The sequence below is a fragment of the Jaculus jaculus genome, chromosome 13, assembly GCF_020740685.1.
Source record: "Jaculus jaculus isolate mJacJac1 chromosome 13, mJacJac1.mat.Y.cur, whole genome shotgun sequence".
NCBI lineage: Eukaryota > Metazoa > Chordata > Mammalia > Rodentia > Dipodidae > Jaculus > Jaculus jaculus.
This window is the reverse complement of record NC_059114.1, coordinates 8,331,563-8,356,619: the sequence shown is the minus strand read 5'-3', so window position 1 is coordinate 8,356,619 and position 25,057 is coordinate 8,331,563. Positions and strand designations below refer to the sequence as shown.

Here is a 25,057-nt window from a genome sequence, read left to right as displayed (position 1 = left end):
GGAGCCACCCAGCTGGAGACAAAGCCTTGAATACGTGGGGCTGTGGGCCATTTCATATCCAAACTACGATGTCCGTCTTTAAGACTATCTTGGTTCATGAATGAATCATGGTCGTCAGGTGCAGGGAAGCTCGCCGCCCAGGAAGATGCTTACAGCTGAAGTCGTCTGACAAATATCTTGAGGATCATCTTCCATGTAAAAATATACCACTTCTGCTGTCCTCCCTAGACAAACGTAATGGAGACTTGTCTCCATGGACATAAATAGTTATAGCCCTTTTGCCCTGATGCCTTTGATTTTAGCCATCTGTTTCCTAACCATGCCTGCCCCCCGACTCCCCAGCCCAAGCTCTGAGATATTTTAAGAATGGTGTGGACAAGCCAAGAGGGAGAGGACCCCAGCACCCAGAGTTGAACCGGTCGGGTCTCTGGTGCATAGGGTGACCGGAAAGAGCAGGTGTGATGTGCGGGGCTCCTTCTGTGGAGTCTGCAGCACATCCTCTCCCATGCTAGACAGAACCCCAGCTGAAGCTTGAAGATGGTTCAGAATGGAAGGGGAAGCCACATGGTGGCCGCGGAGGGACTAACGCATGAGACAGAGTGCCACGCTGCTCCAGCGTGCACACAGCCGTCTCACGCCCGGCCGCCACGTGGGTTCGAAGGTCCGCCTGGCCGGCTGGGCTGGGGCCCAGCTGATGGCTGTCTCTACTGAGGTCTCCCGGATGGAAAATGGGCTTAGACATCCACACATCAGGTCTTAGTTACACGAGGTTTCTGATCCAAAAGGGGCTACATGAGACCACGCAGAGCCAACTTCTCGGCCCAGCCATATTGTTTAACTCTTTCTCAGGGAAATGTTCACAGGGAGAGAGGCTAGCATCGCGAACCCCCACATGCCCACCACCCGTTTATCACCATCTTGCTAATGAAGCGTGTGTCATGTATTTTCATAACATGAGCACACACGTGCACACACGGCCTTGTTCTCCCCCACTGCAAGGATATTTTTAAAGCACATCTTGGACACCATGCTGCTGTTTCCCTTATAAATACTTCCATATGTATGTCCAACTGATGAGAACTTTGCGGAGCCTGGCTACCGTCCCGCACCACACCTAACGGCTCTGCTGCAGCTCCCTGCCTCCTGCCTGTGTGGAAGCAGATGGGGGGTTCAGCCGAGGGTGCAGGGGTCCAAGAGTTCCCCCCTCAGCTCTGCCGCTGAGCCCCCTCTTCTCGCCGGGCCTTGCTCTCCACGCTCACCCCGTGAACCTGTCTGCCCGGGAGTGTGGGGGGTCCTCTCCACAGTGGGTGAGGGCGGCGCAGAGCTCAGCCTGCCTGAGTGTGCGCCGTGCACTATTGATAGCCATGAGTGTGATGCTCACCACTAACGAGAAGCACACTTCCATTGTGTGCAGCGTCACCGAGACCCCCACTTCCCGACTGCACGAGAGCACTTTCAGTGGGTGTTTTCTGTTTGGTTTGTCCTGGTCTCCCCGGCTCGGCCTGTGCTGGCAGTGGTGCCCTGAGCCCTCACCATGTCCCAGGCCCCATGCCAGCCTCCCCTGAGCGTGACGTCATGGTTCTCCCCACTGCCTTTGAAGGAGGCGCTTTTGTTCCCACGTCTGTGACCCATAGGTGGAGGCCCGCGGTGGCCTCGCAGGGATCCACAACCACGTGTCCTTTTTCCACGTGCCCCTGGTGGGAACTGGCTTTGTGCGGCTCTTCTGCCCCACTAATCTTCATTTAATTCCCCTTCCTGCAGCCCGCTGTCACTTCGCGCGCCCCCGCTGACAGGCCCTCTGTAAGACTTCATCTGAGTGAAGGCCCTGGAAGATCAAGCTGTGGGCTCAAAAGGGAAGGAGGACCCGCAGATTATCTCCTCAGCGTGCGCAGTCACTCTGCTGGCAGCTCTCACGTTACCTCCACACACAGAGAGGCTGCCAGGAGCACACACGGTTTCCTTCTGAGCATGCCAGGCTGGCAGCGCCTGGGACAGGAGAGTCCCATGAGGCAGGAAAGGCTGGCTCCTCCGGGCCTTCTCCTCTCATCCTTGCCTGGTGCCGAAGGCTTTGTTTTGAGAACCCTCCAGGGTTTTCCATGGGCCCTGGGATACCTAAGATGAGAAGGGAGGCAGCAGAAGCTGCCTCCAGACCAGATCTTCGTGCCACCTCCCTTCGCTAATCATCGAGCCTGGGTAGCCACTCTTGTCACAAAAGCTCCATCGCAACTTCCCAGACCTGTAGACCAGAGAGTAAGAGAAAGATTCCCTTTCCGCCCCCTGTCCCCTCACTCACTGATCACTGGCCATACCTATCATATGTCTTTTGTTTTTTGTGGGGGAAGAAATGGGGATAGACTACCACTTATTATGTGGGGGGGGGGATTAGGCTATCACTTCTTGTGTGGGGGAAGAGATAGATTATCACTTCCTATGTGGTGGGGGATTAGGCTATCACTTCTGTGGGGGAGGGGATAGACCATCACTTCTTCTGTGGGGGAGGGGATAGACTATCACTTTTTCTATGGGGGAGGGGATAGACTGTCACTTCTGTGGGGGAGGGAATAGACTATCACTTCTTAGGGTTTTCTGGGGCTCTTCTACAATTTCTACGTCTTTGGAACAGTCTTTTATTTCTTAATTTTCTCCTTCATTGGCTGGCTGAGGTTGCTTCTTTCTATGCTGCTGTCTTACCCAGATGTTCTTTTCCTCCTGTATTTCTTTGACATGATTACAACTAAGAAAATAAAATGTCAAGCTGGGCCATAAAAACAGGACAGAGCCAGGAATGGTGGTGCACACCTTTAATCCCAGCACTCGGGAGGCAGAGGTAGGAGGATCATTGTGAGTTCAAGGCCACCCTGAAACTACATAGTGAATTCCAGGTCAGCTTGGGTTAGAGTGAAACCTTATCTCTAAAAACAGAACAACAACAAAAAAAAAAATCAGAAAAATTTTCAGTTACAAAAATCAAGAAAACAGGGCAGGAGAGATGGCTTGGCAATTAAGGCACTTGCCTGTGAAGCATAAAAACCCAGATTTGATTTCCCGTTACCCAAGGTGATGCATGCGTCTGCAGCTTGTTTGCAGTGGCTAAAGGCCCCGACATGCCCATTTTCTGTCTCTGTCTGCCTCCTTCTCTTTCTCTCTCTCAAATAAATAAAATATTTTTAATAATCAAGAAAGCAAGCCAAGCATGGTGGCGCACACCTTTAATCCTAGTGCTCGGGAGGCAGAGGTAGGAGGATCGCCGTGACTTCAAGGCCACCCTGAGACTCCATAGTGAGTTCCAGATCAGCCTGGGCTAGAGTGAGACCCTACCTCGAAAAACAAACAACAACCACAACAAAAAGAAAATCAAGAAAGCAAAGGCTAAGATACATTAAGTGATGCTCTCCAGGGCACTCAACTGAATGGTGTGGGAGACAGGTCTATAAACAGAACCTCTGACCTTCCTTAAAGCCTGTGGTTTTTCCTTACTGTGTGCCTTCCTGATGTTTGGCCAGGTTCTGGGGGGGGGGGGATGTGGCACACCAAACCTTGTAGGAGGGTAGGGCCTAGCACTGAGGCCCTATCTCTGCTAGGAGGGGAGGGACAGGTGTACACAGAAGATGAGCTGACCTTGATGGGCTTTCTGAAGCCTCATCACTTATTTCTTGTTATCATTTAGTAACCAGCAGGTGATCGTATTCGCTTAAAAAATAATCATTGCAATAGAATGGGAAGCTATGGTGAGCAAACGCCTGTACAGCCACTGCTGGGTGGAAAGGCCCAGGGAGGGGCCAGGTGGCTCTCCCCGGCTCAGTCTCTGTCTGCAACTGGCAACTCTTAGCCAGGCTGATATTTTGACTTATTCTAGAAAGGCAGAGGTCTAGGAGAGAGAGGTGACTCATTTCTCCAAAGATACTTGAAAAGTTGAAAACTAAAAGTTTTCCCTTTATATAGAAGTTTAGGGCCAGGCGTGGTGGCGCACGCCTTTAATCCCAGCATTCGGGAGGCAGAGGTAGGAGGATCACTGTGAGTTCAAGGCCTCCCTGAGACTACATAGTGAATTCCAGGTCAGCCTGGGCTAGAGTGAGACCCTACCTCAAAAAAAAAAAAAAAAAAAATTACTAGATAGAAGTTTAGGAAGACATGTTAAAATAGGTCTTTAACTGAAATGTTTCTGTCACTGATAATTTTTCATCGTTAAAAGGGTGCCAAGGAATGCTGAGGTGTCATTTCTTCCTGGGAAGGTTAGAGTTTCTAACCTTGAGACAGATTATGAAAAATGATCTTTCCAGTGCAAAGTCAGTGGTATCTACAACCTACCGGGTTGTAGACCCCGTCCCGTCTGCCATTTCTCTTACAGAGTCAGAACCAATATTTTTTTAATTTTTTTGCTTATTTTTATTTATTTACTTGAGCGCGACAGACCGAGAGAGGAAGAGGCAGAGAGAGAGAGAGAAAGAGAGAGAGCGCCAAGGCCTCCAGCCGCTGCAAGCAAACTCCAGACGTGTTTACCCCTTTGTGCATCTGGCTAACGTGGGTCCTGGGGAATCGAACCTCAAACCGGGGTCCTTAGGCTTCACAGGCAAGCGCTTAACTGCGAAGCCATCTCTCCAGCCCAGAACCAATATTTTTACCAGTGCCTGTATGTTCACTATACACAAAAGGAAAATAGAAAGAAGACACTTAAGACACAGAAAAGCCAAGGGGGAAAATAAAGACTACAATTTCACCACCAAATATTACTTCTAGGCTGGAGAGATTGCTTAGTGGTTAAGGCACTTGCCTATGAAGCCTAAGGACCCAGGTTCGATTCCCCAGTACCATGTAAGCCGGGTACACAAGGTGATGCATTTGTCTGGAGTGTGTTTGCAGTGGCTAGAGGCCCCGGCGTGCCCATTCTCTCTCTCTTTCCCTCTCTCTCAAATAAATGAATAAATAAAATATTTTAAAAGATTACTTCTATTCATTTTTAAACGTATAACATACAAATGTAAATGCATATTTACACACACACACTGTCAAATTTTTTTTAATTAAAATAAATGTACAATTGTGTGGCTACATGTCCCCTTGATATTTCTTCCCATGTCAGTCTATAAACTTCTGTTTTGCTATTTTTAATGTTCTTATTGCTATCCCAATACATAGATGTTTCTAAATTGTAAAATACTTTACTATGAAAAAAAAAAAATACACGGGAGAGCTATTCTCAGGAGCCCCCTTGCCCGGATGCACACATATTCCCAGTAAGCAGCATGGGAGCGGCCTCTGCTGGCTGCAGCGCACCAGCACGTCTGAGACCTCACTTGACCCTCACGCTGGCACCTCGCGTATTGTCCTCACTTTACAGATGAGTAAAGAAAGTCAGAGATGCTGAGTGACCTACCCAATTCCAGAGGTCCAGTTAGTGCCAAAGAGCTGGCCATCCTGGGACTGGACAGGACACCAGTGCAGGGCACACCTCCACAGCAAGGGAGGCAGCTGGGAGCAACAGTGTGAACGCCCCTTGCACAGCCCCCCACAGCCTCACACCCAGCTTCACAGTGGGTCTGATCTCCCAGAGATCTCTCCCCACCCCCATGACCTCCACAAGGCCCAGAACGCCCTTCGTCCCAGGTAACGTTGGCTGGGTGAGCGAGTGAGCTCTCATGGACAAAAGCTTTGCAGAACATGAGTTTTGAAAGCCCGTGCATTCTCAGTGCCTCTGTTTTTGATTCAGACATTGTATCAAGGAATCACGGCTTGGGCTGGGGAGATGAATCAGTGGTTAAGACACTCGCTTGCGAAGCTTGATGGTCTGTGCTTGAGTCCCCCAGTACCCACATAAAACCAGACACACAAAGTGGCTCATGTGTTTGGAGTTCATTTGTAACAGCAGGAGACCCTGGCACATCCCCATACTCTCTCTAAACAAATAAATAAGGGCTGGAGAGATGGCTTAGCTGTTAAGCGCTTGCCTGTGAAGCCTAAGGACCCCGGTTCGAGGCTCGGTTCCCCAGGTCCCACATTAGCCAGATGCACAAGGGGGCGCACGCGTCTGGAGTTCGTTTGCAGAGGCTGGAAGCCCTGGCGCGCCCATTCTCTCTCTCTCCCTCTATCTGTCTTTCTCTCTGTGTCTGTCACTCTCAAATAAATAAATAAACAAAAAAAAACAAATAAATAAAATATTTAAAAATAAATAAAATATTTTTTAAAACTCATTGTAGCATTTTTGGGTTTAGGGCTTCTATATATTTTGATATCATTGTAAATCTCATACATGGAAGAAATGTGCTTTTAAATTTTTTATTGACTTAGTTATTTACTTATTTGACAGAGAGAAACGGAAAGAGAGAAAGACAGAGACAAAGAAAGTATGGGGCACCAGGGCCTTACTAGCACTACAGACGAATTCCGGACGCATGCGCCACTTTGGGCATCTGGCTTTATGTAGGTCCTGGGGAATCGAACCCAGACCACCAGGCTTTGCAAACAAGCACCTTTAACCACTGAGCCATCTCCCCAGCCCCAGAAAAAAGCATGTTTAAAACTAGCAGCAAGAAAGGATCTGTTTAGACACTAGGGTCTCCCTGCCTTTCCCAGTGGCGTGCCCTAATTCACCTGCATCTGGAGTGAACACCCACCAGATCCCACGGTGACACCCCACATTTGGAACGTCTTTCTGCGTGTGACAGGTTTCACTTCACAACAGCAGCTTAGCTTAGCAGCTATAGCACAGTTTATGAGGTACTCTCCATGTTGACTGTCAAAGAAGTGTAGCGGGATGAAGTGAAATTTGGGGCAAAACCCATTCAAATCCTATCCCCTAAACAGGCAGCTGTTTTCATTTCACTTAATCCCCTGAGGGGCCTGTCCACTGTACACATTTATTCTCCCAGCTGTCTCTGGGACAAGCAGCATAGTTGCGCCTTTCAACGCGACTGTGAGAACAACCCTCCCCGCAATTTTTCTGGGCAGACTTCATAATTACCTTTCTAATAATTGCATAACCCACTTGAGTTGGTCCCCCACTGCTTGGTGTGCACAAGGATTCCGGCCTTCCCTGTCTGTACCGAGCCCGCGTCTGTCCACTGACTCCCTTGAGATTCTCCCCCGTACTCGGCATGGAGGCGTCGGAATAGAACTGGGCACGGAGTTTGCGCCGCGCTCTTTTACCCAAGGTTGTTCCCGTTTATGCCCTCAGCAGTTGGTATGTTTACCAATTTCAGGGCAGCCTCATCAGCATAGGGGGTGTTTTAAATTTTTTATTTGCTAATTTAGTAGGAGTAAAATGGTACTTCGGGGTTGCTTGATTTTGCATTTCTTTGATTATTAAAGGAAATTAGCATTTTCCCCCGTGGTTACTCTTTGTGTTTTCCTGGATGTGAGTTGTCTGCTAACGTTTATAGTTCTTTGCCTATTTTAGTAAATTGGGGTATTGGTTTTTTTCTTTTTAAATCAAACCAACTGAAATTTTTCCTCATAATAACTATTAATTATATATATGTATATATATTTTTTCACATATTTTCCAGTGTTGTGTTTCTCTTTTAATTCGGGTGTTTGTTTGTATTATAAAAAAAATCTTATTTCTATCATCAAATCTGTTGGGTTTTCCCGCAGTGCTTTGAGGCTCAGGGCGCTGTCCTCCCTCCGCTGTGTTGATGCATATTTAATTTTACCTTCTGTTGTCCTAAAGTCTTTAATTCTGGGTTGCATTTTTCTCTACAAAACCGAGTTGCAAAACGTATTTTTTTTTTCCAAGCTTCTCATCAGCGCTTCCCTGTTCTGCTCTGTTCCTGTCGCAGGAATCATCCACCAGATGAAAGGCGATTATGACACAGCCCTGAAACTCCACAAGACCCACCTGGGCATCGCCCAGGAGCTGAGCGACTACGCGGCCCAAGGCCGCGCCTACGGCAACATGGGCAATGCCTACAACGCCCTGGGCATGTATGACCAGGCCGTCAAGTACCACCGGCAGGAGCTCCAGATCTCCATGGAGGTGAACGACCGTGCCTCGCAGGCCTCTACGCATGGGAACCTCGCCGTGGCCTACCAGGCCCTGGGCGCCCACGACCGGGCCCTGCAGCACTACCAGAACCACTTGAACATAGCCCGAGAGCTGCGGGACATCCAGAGCGAGGCCCGGGCACTGGGCAACCTGGGCAACTTCCACTGCTCTCGGGGAGAGTACGTCCAGGCCGCGCCCTACTACGAACAGTACCTGCGCCTGGCTCCCGACCTCCAGGACATGGAAGGAGAAGGGAAGGTGTGTCACAACCTCGGCTATGCCCACTACTGCCTTGGGAACTACCAGGAGGCCGTGAAGTACTACGAGCAGGATCTGGCCCTGGCCAAAGACCTTCATGACAAGCTGAGCCAGGCGAAAGCTTACTGCAACCTGGGCCTGGCGTTCAAGGCACTGCTGAACTTCAGCAAGGCCGAGGAGTGCCAGAAATACCTTCTGTCCCTCGCTCAGTCCCTGAAGAACTCCCAGGCTAAATTCCGAGCCCTGGGGAACCTGGGGGACATCTTCGTCTGTAAGAAGGATGTCAACGGTGCCATCAAGTTCTACGAGCAGCAGCTGGGCTTAGCTCACCACGTCAAGGACAGAAGGCTGGAGGCCAGCGCCTATGCCGCCCTGGGCACGGCCTACCGCATGGTCCAGAAGTACGACAAGGCCTTGGGCTACCACACGCAGGAGCTGGAGGTCTACCAGGAGCTGAGCGACTTGCCCGGGGAGTGCCGCGCTCACGGGCACCTGGCTGCCGTCTACATGGCCCTGGGCAAGTACACGATGGCGTTCAAGTGCTACGAGGAACAGCTGGACCTGGGGCAGAAGCTGAAGGAGCCGAGCCTGGAAGCCCAGGTGTATGGCAACATGGGCATCACGAAGATGAACATGAGCGTGATGGAGGATGCCATCGGCTACTTTGAGCAGCAGCTGGCCATGCTGCAGCAGCTGAGCGGGAACGAGGCCGTGCTGGACAGGGGCCGGGCCTACGGCAACCTGGGCGATTGCTACGAGGCCCTGGGAGACTACGAAGAGGCCATCAAGTACTACGAGCAGTATCTGTCTGTCGCCCAGAGTCTGAATCGCATGCAAGACCAAGCCAAGGCTTACCGGGGCCTCGGCAACGGACACAGGTAACAGCGGTAGATAAATCCGCAGCAGGGGGTTGCAGAATGGCTCGTCCCTGCAGAGCACATGTGCACACCCCCTGCCTGACTCCCTGGGTTAAGCAGGTGGCAACGGTACTCCCATTAGGAAAGAGGCACGAAAGCCCAGAGAGGTGGGTTAGTACCTGAGATTGCTTGGCTTCAAGAGGTGCCCGAGAGCCTGGCCCGGGGCTCCTTGCCCCACATACAATGCTTTTCTTTTCTGGTTTTTTTTTTTTTTAATTTTGTAAATTAGTTTATTTGAGAGAGAGAGAGAGAACGGGCATGCCAGGGCCTCTAGCCACTGTAAAGGAACTCCAGATGCATGTACCCCCTTGTGCATCTGGCTTACATGGATGCTGGGGAATTGAACCTGGGTCCTTAGGCATCACAGGCAATGCCTTTATTGCCAAGCCATCACTCCAGCCCACAGTACTTTTCTTGACTGCATCAAATGAGCAGAATGAATGAGTTAACGGGTATGGGAAAGTGAATCAGTTTAGCCTGTTTGAGTACCTCCCATGTTTGTTGAATTTTATTAGTACATTTGATATTCACCAATTACTCGAACCTTAATGTGTGGCTTTTGGGAAAATCTGATAATAGAGGGAGAATCAGCTTTTCCTGTGCCCCAGGACACCTTGCATAGGGCTGTTAGGAGTGGGAGCAATCCTGTGTTCACTACACAGTACATCTGCTATGGGGTGGAGGTATTTATGATCACCAGAAACTGGGGATCAGAGAATGGAATCCTCGTGCCCTGTGCAACTGGATAAGTCTGCTTCCCAAACCCACACTCCGTCGTCTCTGAATAACAAAAGGACACTGTCAGCCAAAGGATGCTTCCCTCCCAAATGTGGGGAACTCGAGAAGGTGTCTATACATATAGATATATGGCCTCCCTGGAGAGGCAGGCGACTGGGGCTCCTGGAGTGGAGGAAGGGCAGGGGTCAAACTAAATCATCACCCACACATTGCTCCGAGAAGCTCAGGGTGAGAGATTTACAGCCTCTGTAAAGCGATTTCAAAAACATGGTCTAAGCGGTAGTGGAAATTGGGAGGCCCAAAGAACCAAACGGTTCGCTTGCTATCATTGTGCCTATTAATATATTTTATGTTTCCTCGGGGGTATATATCCCACTGAATCACAGGCTCTCGGGAAGGTCACTAAGGTATGACTTTTGAATCGCTTTCCAGATTATGAAATTCCTCTGCATCTCACTCTAAGGGCGCATGATAGCTTTTAGTGAGAAGAGGAGTTAAGAGCTTCGATAGTAAGTGGCAGTGACAAATGCGTCTCATTTTCTCCAGGGCTTCAGCGTGTCTGCACCTGCACCAAGTGATATCATTGCTTTTCTGTCTGCATTTCTGCAGGGCGACCGGGAGCTTGCAGCAAGCCCTCGTGTGCTTTGAGAAGAGGCTTGTGGTGGCCCACGAGCTCGGGGAGGCCTCCAATAAAGCGCAGGCCTACGGAGAGCTGGGCAGCCTGCACAGCCAGCTCGGGAATTACGAGCAAGCCATTTCCTGCCTCGAGCGCCAGCTGAACATAGCCAGAGACATGAAGGACCGAGCCCTGGAGAGCGACGCGGCCTGCGGCCTGGGGGGCGTCTACCAGCAAATGGGGGAGTACGACACGGCCCTGCAGTACCACCAGCTTGACCTGCAGATAGCAGAGGAGACCAACAACCCCACGTGCCAGGGCCGGGCCTACGGGAACCTGGGCCTGACTTACGAGTCCCTGGGCACTTTGGAGCGGGCTGTGGTCTATCAGGAGCAGCACCTGAGCATTGCCGCTCAGATGAACGACTTGGTGGCCAAGACGGTGTCCTACAGCAGCCTTGGAAGGACGCACCACGCCTTGCAGAACTATTCACAGGCCGTCATGTACTTACAGGAAGGTGAGTGAGAAGGCTGTACCCCTGGCTCAGAGGAGAGCACAGCCGGGGTGCCCCCCCCCCCGTGTAGATGGCGGTCTCATGGCCCACATCTGTCAGCTCACCCACAGAATCCCGGCATCCCTCACCAGGTGTCCCCTCATCGTCCTAAGGTGTTTCCAAGTTCTGCCCCAGCTCTCTGGACCCAACTGCCCCCCCTCCCTCATGACCGCCCAAAGAGCCGACGCCCCCACGCTTGTCATGTCAGAGCAGCTACTGAACGCACGACCCCACCTCACTGAATGGATGCAGCAAGACCTGGCCATGCCAAACGGTGATGGTCTCCCTCAGAAACACACCTGTCTGCCCCCAAGCCCCAGTGACCCTCCAGAAGCGACCTGACCCGTATCAGAAACTATAGTTCTCAGGCCCGGCAGCGGCTAGCCCACCAAGTCCATCTGAGACTCCCTGGAGTGGCCGGCCTGGTGTCTTTTGGTGCCTGTGACCGACGACGGTGTGGTGCCACAGCAGAGCCTGGCTCCAGGCGAGCCTTTCCCTCTGCTGGTACCTGAGCCCAGAGAGCCTTAGACACGTCCTGCGCACACAAGCCAAAGTCCCTCCGCAGTGTGTTCGCCCTCCTCACACGGGGGCGGCTCAAAGATCTCCCGGGAGGAGGGGCTGATGCCATCCACTCACGGGTAAGGACACGGCTGCTGCTGAGCTCAGGGACAACTCTCCTCTTCACAGGGCTTCTCACACAGGGCTTATTCCACCACATCTCATTCTCACAGCAAATTCAGATGCAGTTCCCCTTTTTTGCTGCTCTTTTCCTTTCTTCATTCTTTTCCTTTTTTTGGCAGTGGTGGGGATCAAACGCATGCTAGGCGAGGGCTCCTCCAGCCGCCAGCCCCGTGCTAGCAGCTGAGTGGCCTAGGGGTTGAAGCGCAGTGACTTGACCCTGGCTGTGCAGGCGGTTCACTCGTGAAGTGAGGTCAGCCTGGGCGTTCTGACCCCGGGAGCCACACGAGCCCCCGCCTGGAGTGTTTTCTAAGAACAGCCCAGGGTTGGGGCAGTTGTACTCTGCTGGTCTTGAGCCCCAGCTGGGAAACAGGAGGCCGGGTGGAGAGTGCTGAAGGCCTGACGGTTGTCCCTCACACAGGCCATGTGTGGTGTCCTGCAGATGGAGAGTCCCTGGGAGGGTGGAGCCATGGCCCAGCTCTGACCTGGGCCCCTCTCCATGCAGGTGGGACTGCACCTCCGTGCGTTACATCAGAACAGGGGTTTTGGCTTTTTGAAACTGGACTGTGGTAACATTCCAACCACCTAAGGATGGTTTTCATTTGAATTTGTAAAAAAAAAAAAACGATTAAATTCAGACCCACAACTTTTCAAAACGTGTGTAATTACCTCCTGCAATACTCTGTCCACACAACAGCTGGTTTCCCTGGACGTTGTCAAATAATTCCATATTTATGGAAAAATTCTCCAGTTCTCTTTTACTGTTTCCTGCAAGTCATACAGACATGTAGAAATTCTCATTTATAGCATTCTCCACAGTGTTGGAAGAGAAAGCCTATGCAGCAAGTCCCTCATAGGTCAAATCAGGTAGCTCTTCTTGTGAGTTCTGAGCTGGGGTGGGCATGGGTACCTGAGTGCTTAGGATTAAGTCTCAAACCGTGGAGGGAACAGTTCAGCTGGAAGTGGCCCCAGCTTTCACAGGGGCGGGGCTGCAGCCCAGCATCCCCCTGTCCATGCCCTGGACCCTCATGCGGCTGGGTCTTTGGAACGGCTCTCATTTGGGTGACGTGGATGGACACCCCTGGCTAAAGCCACTGATGTATATATAATTTTTATTTATTTATTTATTTATTTATTTGAGAGAGTGAGAAGGAGAACGGGTGCTTCAGGGCCTACAGCCACTGCAAACAAATTCCAGACACATGTGCCACCTTGTGCATCTGGCTTATGTGGGTTCTGGGGAATCGAACCGAGGTCCTTTGGCTTTGCCTTAACCGCTAAGCCATCTCTGCAGCCCAAACCACTGGTTTTATGGAGCTTCTTATTATTATTTCACTTGCCAAAGTACGGGAGGCAGGCTAGAGCGACTACTGACTTCCCTGGGGCTTTGCAGCCAGTCGGGGCACACTGGGTTCCTGGAGCCCCGGGTTCCCGAGAGGCAGATGCAGATCCAAGCTGGGCAGCCCAGATACCACATCTGTTCAGCAGGTTTTGAACTCTTCATTGCTGAACCCCTGACCAGTGGAGGTCCTAATTGTCAGGGACCCAGCAGGAGCCAATCAAAGTCCTTCCTCTCATAAAATGTGTCTGCCAAAGCGGCATGGGAGGGCTGCCCCCTCCTCGGAGACGCCAGCCTGGCAGGGCACCTGCACTGAAGAGTACTGTGGGGAGGCTGTCGAAGGTTAGACGAACCCCAGTCACCGTCGTCCCCCCCTTTTAACGTGGATTATTTGCAAACAGTTGTTACCTAGCAACACAGTTTAAACCCCAAACACTGTTGCTGAGTTTTCTGAGTCTTGTGTGTTTTGCAATGCATTGCGTTTGAGGTCAAACCTGGGCATCTTTTGCTCAGCAGCCGCCCAGCTGTCTCCGGTTCTTTCTAGAAGGCGGGAGCCCCGCACCGCCTCCTGCACTTTAGTGCAGGCAGGTAGAGCCGCGCTGCAGACAGCTGACTGACCAGTACAATCAATGGGCACCGTCAAATTTGGCTCCCACGAAGCCCTGGAGGTGGCTGGTGTCCTGAAACTCAGAAGCTTGCTGCGAGAAAGCGACCCAAGCTGCAGGTGCCTGTCTGGAGGCCATTAAAATGAGGACAGTCATTGAAAACTCTGGACTCATAAGAGCACTTGTTTTGCAGCCCCGCCGAGGCGCATCAAAGTCTCCGGCTTAAAGGAAAAGCAGATGGCGACACCAGTGACAGGAACAGGGACAGCCTGTGCGCTGCTCTGCTTATGGGGAGCTGGAACTCATGTGCCGCCCACCAGCGCCGATGGGATGCTGTGCAGCCAGCTCGGAAGCAGTGTTATCGCAGCCTCTGCGCTGGACGTGTCAGGGAAAGCATTTGCCAGCCACAGAATGGAGGGCGATGAATTTATCAGCTTGGCGTTTTCGGTCACAAAGCTAAGGGTTTTGCCACTGCCAAGGGCAGCCAGACTAGGATCCACTGGCTTCTGTGTTTCCCTGGTGCCCTCAAGCCTGTCTCCTGCCGAGGCGGCTCCTGTGACAGTCAAAAAGACTCCGTCCTGCCTCGGCGGATCCGGCTTTAGTCCTGCACTCCCCCCAACCATGTTGTTAAGTTCTTTTACGCACACCTGAGGCACGATGAGCTTCCAAGACACCTTGGCAGGGGAACCGCATGTCTTCTCTCATTCCTGAAGTTGCCCTCTCTGGTTTCAGGTTTAAGGTTAGCTGAGCAGCTGGGCCGAAGAGAAGATGAGGCAAAAATTCGCCATGGCCTCGGCCTGTCCCTTTGGGCAAGTGGGAACCTGGAGGAAGCCCAGCACCAGGTGAGCAGAGCCCTGGCCCCAGTGTTCTTTATTCCCCGAAAGTCCACAAGACCTGCCAGATGCCTGGCTCAGCGGTGAAGGCATTCAACCCAAGTGCTCGCCCCTAGTCTTGGGCTGATGCATGGGATTTCCAGCCTGGGTGAGACCCCTCTCCAGAGCAGCACAAGACCTGAGGATGTGATGGGCGCTTTGCTGTGCTCTAAGGGACTGAAGGCCATTTCAAGGATTAATTCTGTCATTTCTTAGGTGTCTAAATTCAAGCACATTCATGGAGTGATTGACAATTTTCAAATTACTTTTATGCCATGAATTTATGACTCAGGCAGGCACACCCTTTATCCATAGAACGGGAGAAACTGAGGCTCTGTGTCATTTGATTGCAGTGCAGTAGAGCAGATCTCTAGAAGGAATGTCAGCTGTTTTGTCCCCAAAGTGTCACTGTGATGAGCACAGCTCCTTAGGAAGCCTCTCTGGCTCTGTAGCACTGGACCACCTGCCCAAAAGTGGACACCTTGTTTCATTGCCCAGCCTTGCCCAGCTATAGCATGAATCTCTATACTGCTCCCCACTCCATCCCTCTGTACCCTGGGGTGGTGGGATATGCTTGACTGTTGACTAAGGTAGAGGCTTTTCATTGGTTTTATTTAGTCAAAAATCAGCACTTGATTGGATTAATAACTGGCTTTTTATGTCCTTCAGAGTGTAAGCCTATAACACTTGTCTTTTATAACCTTCATCTTCAAAAATTCTTCATATCTCAAAGTGGCCATGGTGTTCATGACCTCATAGTGGCTCACGCTACCTACGCAAGACCTGAATAATAGGAAGAAATGATGACATCAAAATAGAAGAGAGAGTAGTTGAAAAGAAGAAGGGATTCAGTGGAGGAGGACTAGAAAAGGGGGGAAAGGAGAGTAGTGGATTATGATGATGGTATATTGGCTATATGTACAAAAGTTGTAAGTAAAAAGTTTAAAAAAATGATTACATAGCTAGACATTGTGGCTAGGATCCTAGAACTCAGGAGGCTGAGAAAGGATAATCACTGTGAGCTTAAGGCCAGCCTGGGCTATAGAGTGAGTTCCAAGTCAGGCTGGGTTAGAATGAGTCTCTGCCAGAAAAGACAAAAACAAAAAGATAAACTGTGGTTTACTGGATCTGATGTTACAGTTCTTCAGGGCCACAAAGACAAATCTTTTTTTTTCCAAGGTATGGTCTCACTCTGGCCCATTCACTATGTAGTCTCAGCGTGGTCTTGAACCCACGGTGATCTTCCTACCTCTGCCTCCAGAGTGCTCGGATTAAAGGCGCGTGCCACCATCCCCAGCTCCCAATATTTTTTTTTTTTTTTTGGAAAGTTGTCTTTCCAAGCCTTTTGGAAAAGGCTTAGGTTCTGCACCAAGGTATAAGCAAAAGTCATCTCTAGTCTGTGAGCAGCTGGACACTGGTCCTGCAAAATGAGCCACCTTCTCTGTCCCTTGCAGCTTTACCGGGCCTCCGCCTTGTTCGAAGCAATCCGGCACGAGGCCCAGCTGAGCGCTGACTGCAAGCTCTCCCTCTTCGACCTGCAGACGTCGTCCTACCAAGCCTTACAGCGGGTGCTCGTCAGCCTAGGTGAGAACAGAAAGGATCTGAGAGTACTTGAGCATATGGGCATGTACGCAATATGCACGCATGTGCACACGTCTCAAGTATGCCTGATGTCGGGCGATGGCTTGATGAAGTCTGACTTGTCTCAGCACACAATGAAGCCACAAACACACCCAGCGAGTGAGCATTCCCTCACTTATTCATTCAGTCCACAGAGATCAGCAGAGCACTTACACCACGCCCAGCGCCAGCCCTGGGATTAGAGTCAAGACATTTAGCTTAGGCTACAGCACAGTGTGGCAAGATTGTCTTACCTTCAAGAGAGACACTCAGATGATGGGGAAGCAAAGCAGGGGAGGCGGGCAGAAGGTTCCAGAAGCAGAGCGGGAGACCCTGAGTTGAAGATGCTTGAGCCTGGTATAGCTCTCCACAGACAGCTGCAGAAAGCTTTACTAAGAGCAGGAGGCTGAGAAGACACTGGCCTCTTGTTTCCCTGCCTTGCACCCTTGCTACCCAATCAGTGCTTGTGCCCTGTGGTCCTGCACCCTGGGCCGTGACACATAGTTAGGGGTCATCCTCTCAGGCCTGAGCTCTGCATGCCACAGGCAGGGCACCTGTAGCTACCATTCATTGGCCTTTGGTGGTCACAGCTGAGACAAAATGCCTGACAGAAACATCCTAAGAAAGGGTTTGTTTTGGGCTGGAGAAATGGCTTAGCAGTTAAAGCACTTGCCTGCAAAGCCAAAGGACCAAGGTTCAATTCCCCAAGACCCACATAAGCCAGCTGCACAAAATGGCGCATGCATCTGGAGTTCGTTTGCAGCAGCTGTAGAGACCTTAATATGCCCATTCCTCCCCCTTCTCAAACAAATAAATAAAAATAAAATATTTTTTAAAAAAAAATAAAGGGTTTGTCTTGACCCGTGGTTTGGGGGTGTCCCCCCTCCTGACGTGGAAGGCACGGTGCTGAGAGTGGCTCTGTCCGTGGCAGCAGAAGCATCCACTGGTCACATGGCACCCGCAGTCAGGAAGCAGAGATAAGCTGGCATTCAGCTGGCCTTCTCCATCAGCCATGGCATGATGCCACCTACCCTCACTGTGGGTCTTCATGACTCAGTTGAACCTTTCTGGAAGCATCCTCACAGATACCCACAAAAATGTGTTTCCTAACTGTTGCCAATCCGGTCAAGTTGATAATGAAGACGAGCCTTCATCACAACATGCACCGGCACCAATGAAGTCTTAGATGTGGGGGGTCTGAGGCCTGTCCACTCACCTGTCCTTTGCTAACACGTAGGCGCGCTCAAGTTTCCCCCTGGAAAATTGAATATGCTCATTGCCCTGGATGAAAATTTATTGACCGTTATCATCACGGTGCTAAGCCTGTCCAGCACTTTGGGGCTGATTTTCAAATGTGCAAATTGCCCCTGCTGTCCCAGTTACTAACTTAACAGAGTCAAAGGAGATATTTGCATACACTCTCGTAAATCCCTCTTTCCGTGGATGCCCCAGCAGCAGTAGGCGAGGCCCGCTCAGGCCATGGAGCTGTGGCGTTGGGCCCCCTGCCCCGCCCTGCCTGCTGTCCGGCGCTCCAGCCCTGACCCTGGCAGCCGCCCCAAGCTGACATCTTTCCCGCTGCTCTGTCCCCTGCAGTCCGTTCCTTACGTGTCCAAGCAGTTCTCTTTTGGAAGTTTGTGGCTGCGCGCTTTTCTGCCTTCGCATCCGTTTTTAAGCTCGATTATAGACTAGCTTCTCAGAGAAAGTGGGATTCATACTTGGACTGCAAGATGAAGGAAGGACTTGGAGGAGAGACGCAACTCTGAGCTGTAGAGATCCCAGAGGTCAAACCCTTCCCCCGTGGGGTGGGGTGATGAGAGCATCTCCCCTGGGACGAGGAGTGTGTGGGGCACTGGAGGGAGCTGGGTCTGAGCACTCCCTGCAACACTGGCACCTGCCATACAGGTGTGTTTAAAGAACTCTCCTAGGCATCTTCACACAGAGTCCTCACTGAGTAGGAGGGACAACTCGAAGGTCCTTTCCAGTAGAGGGCCAGGCACCGAGGTGTGATGTGGGGAAGTGGACATGGGGCAGCAAATAGAGGAGAGAGCAGAGCCACGGGGGTTTGTCCTGAAGCTCTCACCTGCCAGCTCTACAGAGCGCAAGGTGGGCAGAAAGGCAAAAGGGTGCCAGGTATCGGACCCAAAGGGCCATGTGGATGGGGCAGGGATGGCGGCAGCCAGCTGGTGGGAGGGACAGACAGGGCAGAGTGCAGAGCCCATGCGGTCAGCTGTGTTGTGGGGCCCCATGACTTAGGGTGGCATGGGGTCAGTTTCACAGCTCTAAAAATGTGGGGTGCTATGAGAGGGCCATCACATGGATGCTTGCAGGAGGGAGCTGAATGGAAGCCGAGTAGCCCCCGTCATGCCACAGAGCCGACCAGGGCGGTGCGGTACCCCACATAGATCCCATGGCCATGCCCAGCGTTTCTTCCTGGTGCGTGTATAATGAACCCCTGGGGCTGTCCCTTTGTCTCCTAGGTCACCATGATGAAGCTCTGGCTGTAGCGGAAAGAGGTCGGACGAGGGCATTTGCTGATCTGCTGGTGGAACGACAGACAGGCCAACAGGACTCCGACCCCTATTCGCCAGTCACCATCGATCAGATCTTAGAGATGGTCAATGGGCAGCGGGGACTTGTGCTGTATTACTCACTGGCTGCGGGCTACCTGTACAGCTGGCTGCTTGCTCCCGGGGCAGGTGAGGTCACCCTCTGCAGGACGTGGGCAGCAAAGACACCAGCCCCGAGGGGGGTGCTGAGGAGGGTGGGCCCAAGACATAGGTCAGACAAAGAAGCTAATGTCAGGCGTCAGGAAAACCTTAACCACGGTGAGTATTTATAGTGGGGTATCTCACTAATGAGTGCCTGAGAGACCCTTGTTCCTTGACAGTGGCCATGTTTGTCAAGACGATGAGGGGATCAGGAGGGGAAGGACTAGAGCCGTAGCAGCCCTGTCTGCACGCAGCTGTTTGTAAGCTATAAATGAACCATGTCCTAATGAGCTCTTCCTAGATGTGACTTAGTCACTGTGATCTCTTATCATGGTAAAGTTAGAGACCAAAAGGATAACAGCTCTCACAGTTTATAAATAAGTCCTAAAGCTTGAATTTCTGAGCTTAACAGAATCTATTTTTTTTTTAAACCAGTTCTGTTAAAAATATGCTTTAGAAGTAAAAATCGCCTTTGATTAAATCGGCACTAAACGTTTAGGATGTAACAGTCTCCCTGAATACAGACCCGCTAATTGGCTGTTAGGGCCATATTTTTTGCATAATAAAATTCTGATGGCTTTCCCATGTTGGAGACATACCAGATCCAATTAGAGTTTATTGACTGGGGAAGTGGATCTTATAATTGGGAATCTTGAAGAATGGGCTTCATGAATGTCTGTTAAAAGTTCAACTGCCAGGGAGAGTTGACAAGACTTTCTCCATTGTGTTTTTTTTTCTCTTTGATTTTTACAAAGCAGTGATGTTAGGATGCCAGCTCCCAGATGTTTCTTGGGTTCTCAGCATTTATCATGTGTCCTTCAGTGCCATGTCACACCACATGGGCTTTCCACATTCTTTTTGTTAAATTTTTGTTCATTTTTATTTATTTATTTGAGAGCAACAGACAGAGAAAGAGGCAGATATAGAGAGAGAATGGGCGCACCAGGGCTTCCAGCCACTGCAAACAAACTCCAGACGCGTGCACCCCCTTGTGCATCTGGCTAACGTGGGTCCTGGGAAATTGGGCCTTGAACTGGGGTCCTTAGGCTTCACAGGCAAGCGCTTAACCACTAAGCCATCTCTCCAGCCCAGGAACATTCTTTTTTTCTTTTTCAGTATTTTGTTTATTTATTGCAAGGGGAAAATGAGAGAGAGAAAGAAAAAGAGAGAGAAAATGGGTGCACCAGGGTCCCTTGCCACTGCCAACGAATGCTGTGTGCCCTACTTTATACATCGAGCTCTACGTGGGTCCTGGGGCATCAGACCTGGGCCACAGGCTTTCCAAACAAGCAACCTCAACCACGGAGCCACCTCCCCAGCCCCTCATAAGGAACACTCTTACCTCTGCCCTTTGTGTGCGGAGTTTTGGGTTGTGATTTCTACGGTGAGGGGTGCTCATGCTCAGGCAAACAGGGTTGACCCACTGGCTGGTGTCATGCGCCGTCTCTCTATGGTGGTTATCTCATGGGTCATGACCTGACAGGTGTGTACCCAGGTCCTCGACAGAAGGCGCCCATCGTCTCCTTTTCTGGCTCCTCTTCACTGTCGTTGGGACTCTGAAACCTTGGCTAGAGCTCTGAGCCAGTCTAGAGGATCGTGTTTATGCAGGTGTGACTCACCTCATTGCCATGTGAGACCATGGCCGCCTGTGTTAATTGCCAGGAAGCCACTGCAGGTGGACGTCTTATTTAAAAAAAACCCTCTCCCTCCTTTAACTCATTAAAGGCCATTAGCCAGTTAGTTTTATTTTAAACTTTATTTATTTACGAGAAAGAAAGAGAATGTGCATGCCACGGCCTCTAGCCACTGCAAAAGAACTCCAGATGCATGTATCACCTTGTGCATCTGGCTTACGTGGCTACTATGAAATCTAACCTGGGTCCTTTGGCTTTGCAGGCAAGTGCCTTGACCGTTAAACCATCTCGCCAGCCCTAGTTTTATTTTAAAATGGTCTAAAATATTTTCATTTGGATTTTTGCTATATGCGTATTTTGATTTGCATTTGTGAAAGAAAAGTTCTTGTGTGGCACAGTTTCCACTTGGTGAATCTAATTTTGTTTCAAGATCTCAGTCTCTGAGAGGAGCGGCCGGGGCGCACCAAAGCACTGTCCCTGCCTGGTGTTCCAGAGAGCACGTCTGGAAATGTTGAGGAAGCCGCCCTCCCTGCAACATCATCAGAGGCAAACACGGTGCCAGGCTCCATTCAGGCACCAGATCTGATGGTGAAGGCTGGAGAAAGGGCGCTGGCCCAAACTCGGAGAGCCCAACACCATGGTTCCCAAGCACACTTGGCAAAGATATCCCATGGTGATCCTGTCCTCTTCCTTCCACCCGTCTCTCCTGCTGCCCAACTGTGCGTGACATTGGCTGTGCCCTCCTTGTTTCAGGCATTCTGAAGTTTCACGAGCATTACCTGGGTGACGGCACCATGGAGAACCCCGAGGACTTCCAGGCGGGCAGTGGAGCCACACTGCCCACGGCCACCAGCTCTGCCCTGGAGCAGTACATCGCCAGCGTCCGCGAGGCCCTGGGCGTGGAGTCCTACTACTCCAGGTAGGGAGGCCAGCGTGCCAGGCTCATCTTCAGTTCGTTTGGGCAGGGTTTTTTGTGTGTTTTGCTTTGGCTTGGGCCGCAACAGCTAGAATGAATTCGTGGGAATCACCCGTGCGCTGTGATGCGTCTGCCGCACAGGCACAGACCCTGGAGGGCGGTCTCTGCCCTGTCTCCAAAGTGCCTTCTTCTGGGAAGGAGCTCCGAGACGCCCTCCCCTAAGCAGACTGTGGACGCTAAATGTAACACTGACTGTGGATTCAACATGCCAGCCCCCTGAAGTCAAAGCTGCCGGGGCTCCAAGAGGTGGCATGCGTTTGTACCGTAGCCAGCTCTCTGCTCCAGGGTCATTGGCACCAGCCACAGGTCGCATGCGCAGACCTGCATGCTGGGGCTGTGAGGGAGCCGACCTCCCCCGCCCCCCACCGTGTCAGAGGGGAGCTGCATTGTGCGCGGATGGAGTGAAGGCATGAGAGATTATAGGAGCATCATCTTGTGGCGACTGGTTATTTTACCTATGGAAAAATAGTGTCTCAAAAAGCAGGTACGCCTTTAATCCCAGCAGAGGTAGGAGGATCGCCGTGAGTTCGAGGCCACCCTGAGACTACATAGTGAATTCCAGGTCAGCCTGGGCTAGAGTGAGACCCTACCTTGAAAAACAAAAACAAAAAAACAAATAAACAAAAGAAAAGGCAGGTACGTGGAGCTAGTTTTAACTGGCTTTTGCAGCATCTCAGTCCTCTCTGTGGTGATAGCCAGCCGACTCTTGCATTTCTCTTCCTGGGGAAATGCGGACAGACATCTATTCATTCCAAAGAGTTGCTGAGAGCACATGACAAGCAGCAGCTCAAGGGTCAAAGGCTGTATTTTGGCATACAGTTCAGGGGTGCAGTCTGCCATGGCAGAAAAAGGAGACCCTTCACCTGGCCTCCACGAGCGAGGTGGTGGTCATTTCCAGCATCTGTCCTGGTCTTTGGGGTGCCTATGCAGTTGAGTGAAAAATAAAATAATCCTAGACAACATGCCATCCAAGCCCTGTGTTCAGCTGAAGCCAGTGGTGAAACAGACTCGCTGACAGCCGAGCTGCGTGAGAGCCAGGATCAGAGCAGCATCAGTCTCACCGCCACTTCCCGGCAAGGCTCCGGCTGTTCTTAATTTCCAAAAGTAACATCATGTTTTGAGCAAATAGCCAAAGCATATGGGAATGCCATTTTCTAGCTTCTGTCGTCATGAAGTCTGAACGAGCGTTGGCCACATGCACACACTGTTGTCTAATTCGACTATGGCTGTCATACAGTCTGGGGTGTCCCTCTCCTTGGCCTTAGGCAGTGTGGAGAGCCCCAAGGACTGTAGCTACCCTCTGAGAGCCAAACTGTAAATGACTCTGGGCCAGGTCACACCAGAAGTAGACAAGGCCGCTTCTGCAGGTAGAAAGGCCCTCAGGCCAGTGTGAGGGACCACTCCCCGTCCAGAGCCGTTCTTGTTTAGAGTGAGAGTTCAAGGGAATGCTGGGCCGGCAGTGGAAACCCAGGAGGGAGAGGGAGCGGGACAGACGCGGGTTGTACCCACTGTGCCCACTCCCAGAGGCCAAGAGGACCTTGCCCTGGGGACGAGGGTCCCCTTGCAAGGCTGTTTGCATGTGGTTGTCATGCCCTTTACCCCTTCCTTCCTCCATGGAGGACTGGAGCGCCTGCTCTGAGCTGTGCCCTGCAGACGGGGGTGATGTGGGAAGACGTAGCCGTCCCCCCTCCAATCTGCATGATGATAAACAACTGGGCATGTGAAAAAACACAAGTTCATTATAGTAAGTGCTTAAAGTGCAGGTAGTATAGGGCCAGAGAGACGGGCTTAGCGGTCAAGGTGCTTGCCTATAAAGCCTAAAGACCTAGGTTCGATTCCCCAGGACCCACATAAGCCAGATGCACAAAGTGGTGCATTTGTCTGGAGTTTGTTTGCAGTGGCTGGAGGTCCTGGCACACCCTTTCTCTCTCTCTCTCTGTATCTGCCTCTTTCTCTCTCAAATAAATACATAATTGTTTTAGTGCAGGGTGTAGTGACACGTGCAGCAGGATGGGGGAGGACACACCCATGCTGGGAGCTCTTCCGGGAAGGTGCTGAGACATTCACTTCTGAGGCCACCACAGGCCCTGTGCACAAAGGCCTTTGTTCACCATGGTGGAAAGGCGACCTCTCAGGCTGTCCTTCCGCTCTCCTTCCAGTCCCAGCCTTTCTGGTGACCACTCGGTTTGTCACATAAACACCACAAGAAGCAGCGTTCTGGCTGGTGGCTCTTTTGAGCTGAGTTAGTGAAAGTTCACTCCCAGAGGCAAAGACTGTGCGGCAGGGTCAGCCGGGCTTTCAGACCGAGGCCACAATCCAGAGTTTCAAGTAACTATGCACCAGGGCTCTGGGTGGCTCGTCCACTCCCCGATAGTGACAAAGTGGCCACACCCAGGTCATCCCAGTGCAAATGATCGTGGGTGGGGCTCAGCCCATGTGAAAGTATGAGCTTGCATGGCCTCAGCGGTCGGGTGTGCAGACTAGATCACTTTTGCAAGGGAAAAAGGATGACCTTGACCTTCCCAAGGTCCTCCTCACCAGCCTGCTTTGCCCAAGCAGCGGTGCGTGAGACTGAAGGCTGCGTCATCCATTCTGCTTCGAGGTGTGTTTCCAGCTGAGGAGCATCTCTGGAGTTCGAGATCAGCTTTTCAGGGAAGGGCTGGCACGTTCCGTGGTCCCTGCACCAGTGTCTCCCTGCTCAGTATGCTTGGGAGTCGGGTGGCTTCGTCAGGCCGTCAGGGGCCTGGGACCGTGAAAGTAAAACGCAGGCGTGGGCTTTGCAAGAGGTCCAAGAGGAAGCTGGCTTCTCCTTCTCTCTTGTCTAAAGGAGTTCCCAGATCTGTTTTTCCATAGAACAACCTGAGACCCTCCTGGAGGGAGGCCCCCTTTCCTAGAATTTCAATCCAATCCTGACATTGTGGCTGGTCCAGTTCAGCCCCCAGTATTTGGCACCCTGGCTGGCCTCTTCTGAGCCAGCCCCTAGCCCAGACCCATCAGCTGTCTCTCTGGCTCACCTGAGTCAGAAGGTAAAGCCCACCACAGTAAGGTTATAAATACATTTAGGAGAAGAAGGCAAGTTCCCTTGGTGGCCTGTCCATCACTCCTGAACCTCCAGGTTCTGGTAAGTTTCCCCTCCTCTTAGCCCGGCTGGGTGGAGAGGAGGGGAGAACCCTGTAACCCCTCTCTAACCATTTTCCCCCCCACGTGGCAGGAGCTGTCTGCATTTCCTCCTCTTTTCTCTCTAAATCTCTTTTCACGTTTCTTCTAGGCCCACATGGGCTCTCAGACCACATGGGGCATATTCATTTTCCTTTCCTTGGTTTTGTACTTTCTTAAAGAAATATAATAATTTAATCATTAGCCTTCTCAGTTTGGTTTGCCCAATCCTGTGGTTAAATACAAACACAAGCCTGGGGTTTGGGATTCAAGGACTTTCCTGGACTCTCCACAGACCCCGCGTCAAATACAGAGGGCTAAGGAGGAACCCCTCGAGCCTGTGGCTTGTGCTTGGTGGCACTTTGTGGAGCTGTCTTGGTAGCTTAGAACCTCACCTCAGACAGCC

The 25,057-nt window shown here is 51.4% G+C and overlaps 1 protein-coding gene across 6 annotated transcripts in view; it reads left to right on the top strand.

Annotated features, from left to right (window-relative positions):
• Nucleotides 1–25,057, top strand: part of Ttc28 (tetratricopeptide repeat domain 28) — a 589,332-nt gene that overhangs the window by 482,489 nt on the left and 81,786 nt on the right. For all 6 annotated transcript variants that reach the window (XM_045132336.1, XM_045132335.1, XM_045132337.1 and 3 more), the window contains 6 exons: nt 7,776–9,117; nt 10,504–11,027; nt 14,418–14,527; nt 16,012–16,141; nt 18,655–18,873; nt 21,273–21,438. In XM_045132336.1, the coding sequence (XP_044988271.1) occupies nt 7,776–9,117; nt 10,504–11,027; nt 14,418–14,527; nt 16,012–16,141; nt 18,655–18,873; nt 21,273–21,438 (2,491 nt within the window). The remainder of the gene's footprint in view (nt 1–7,775; nt 9,118–10,503; nt 11,028–14,417; nt 14,528–16,011; nt 16,142–18,654; nt 18,874–21,272; nt 21,439–25,057) is intronic.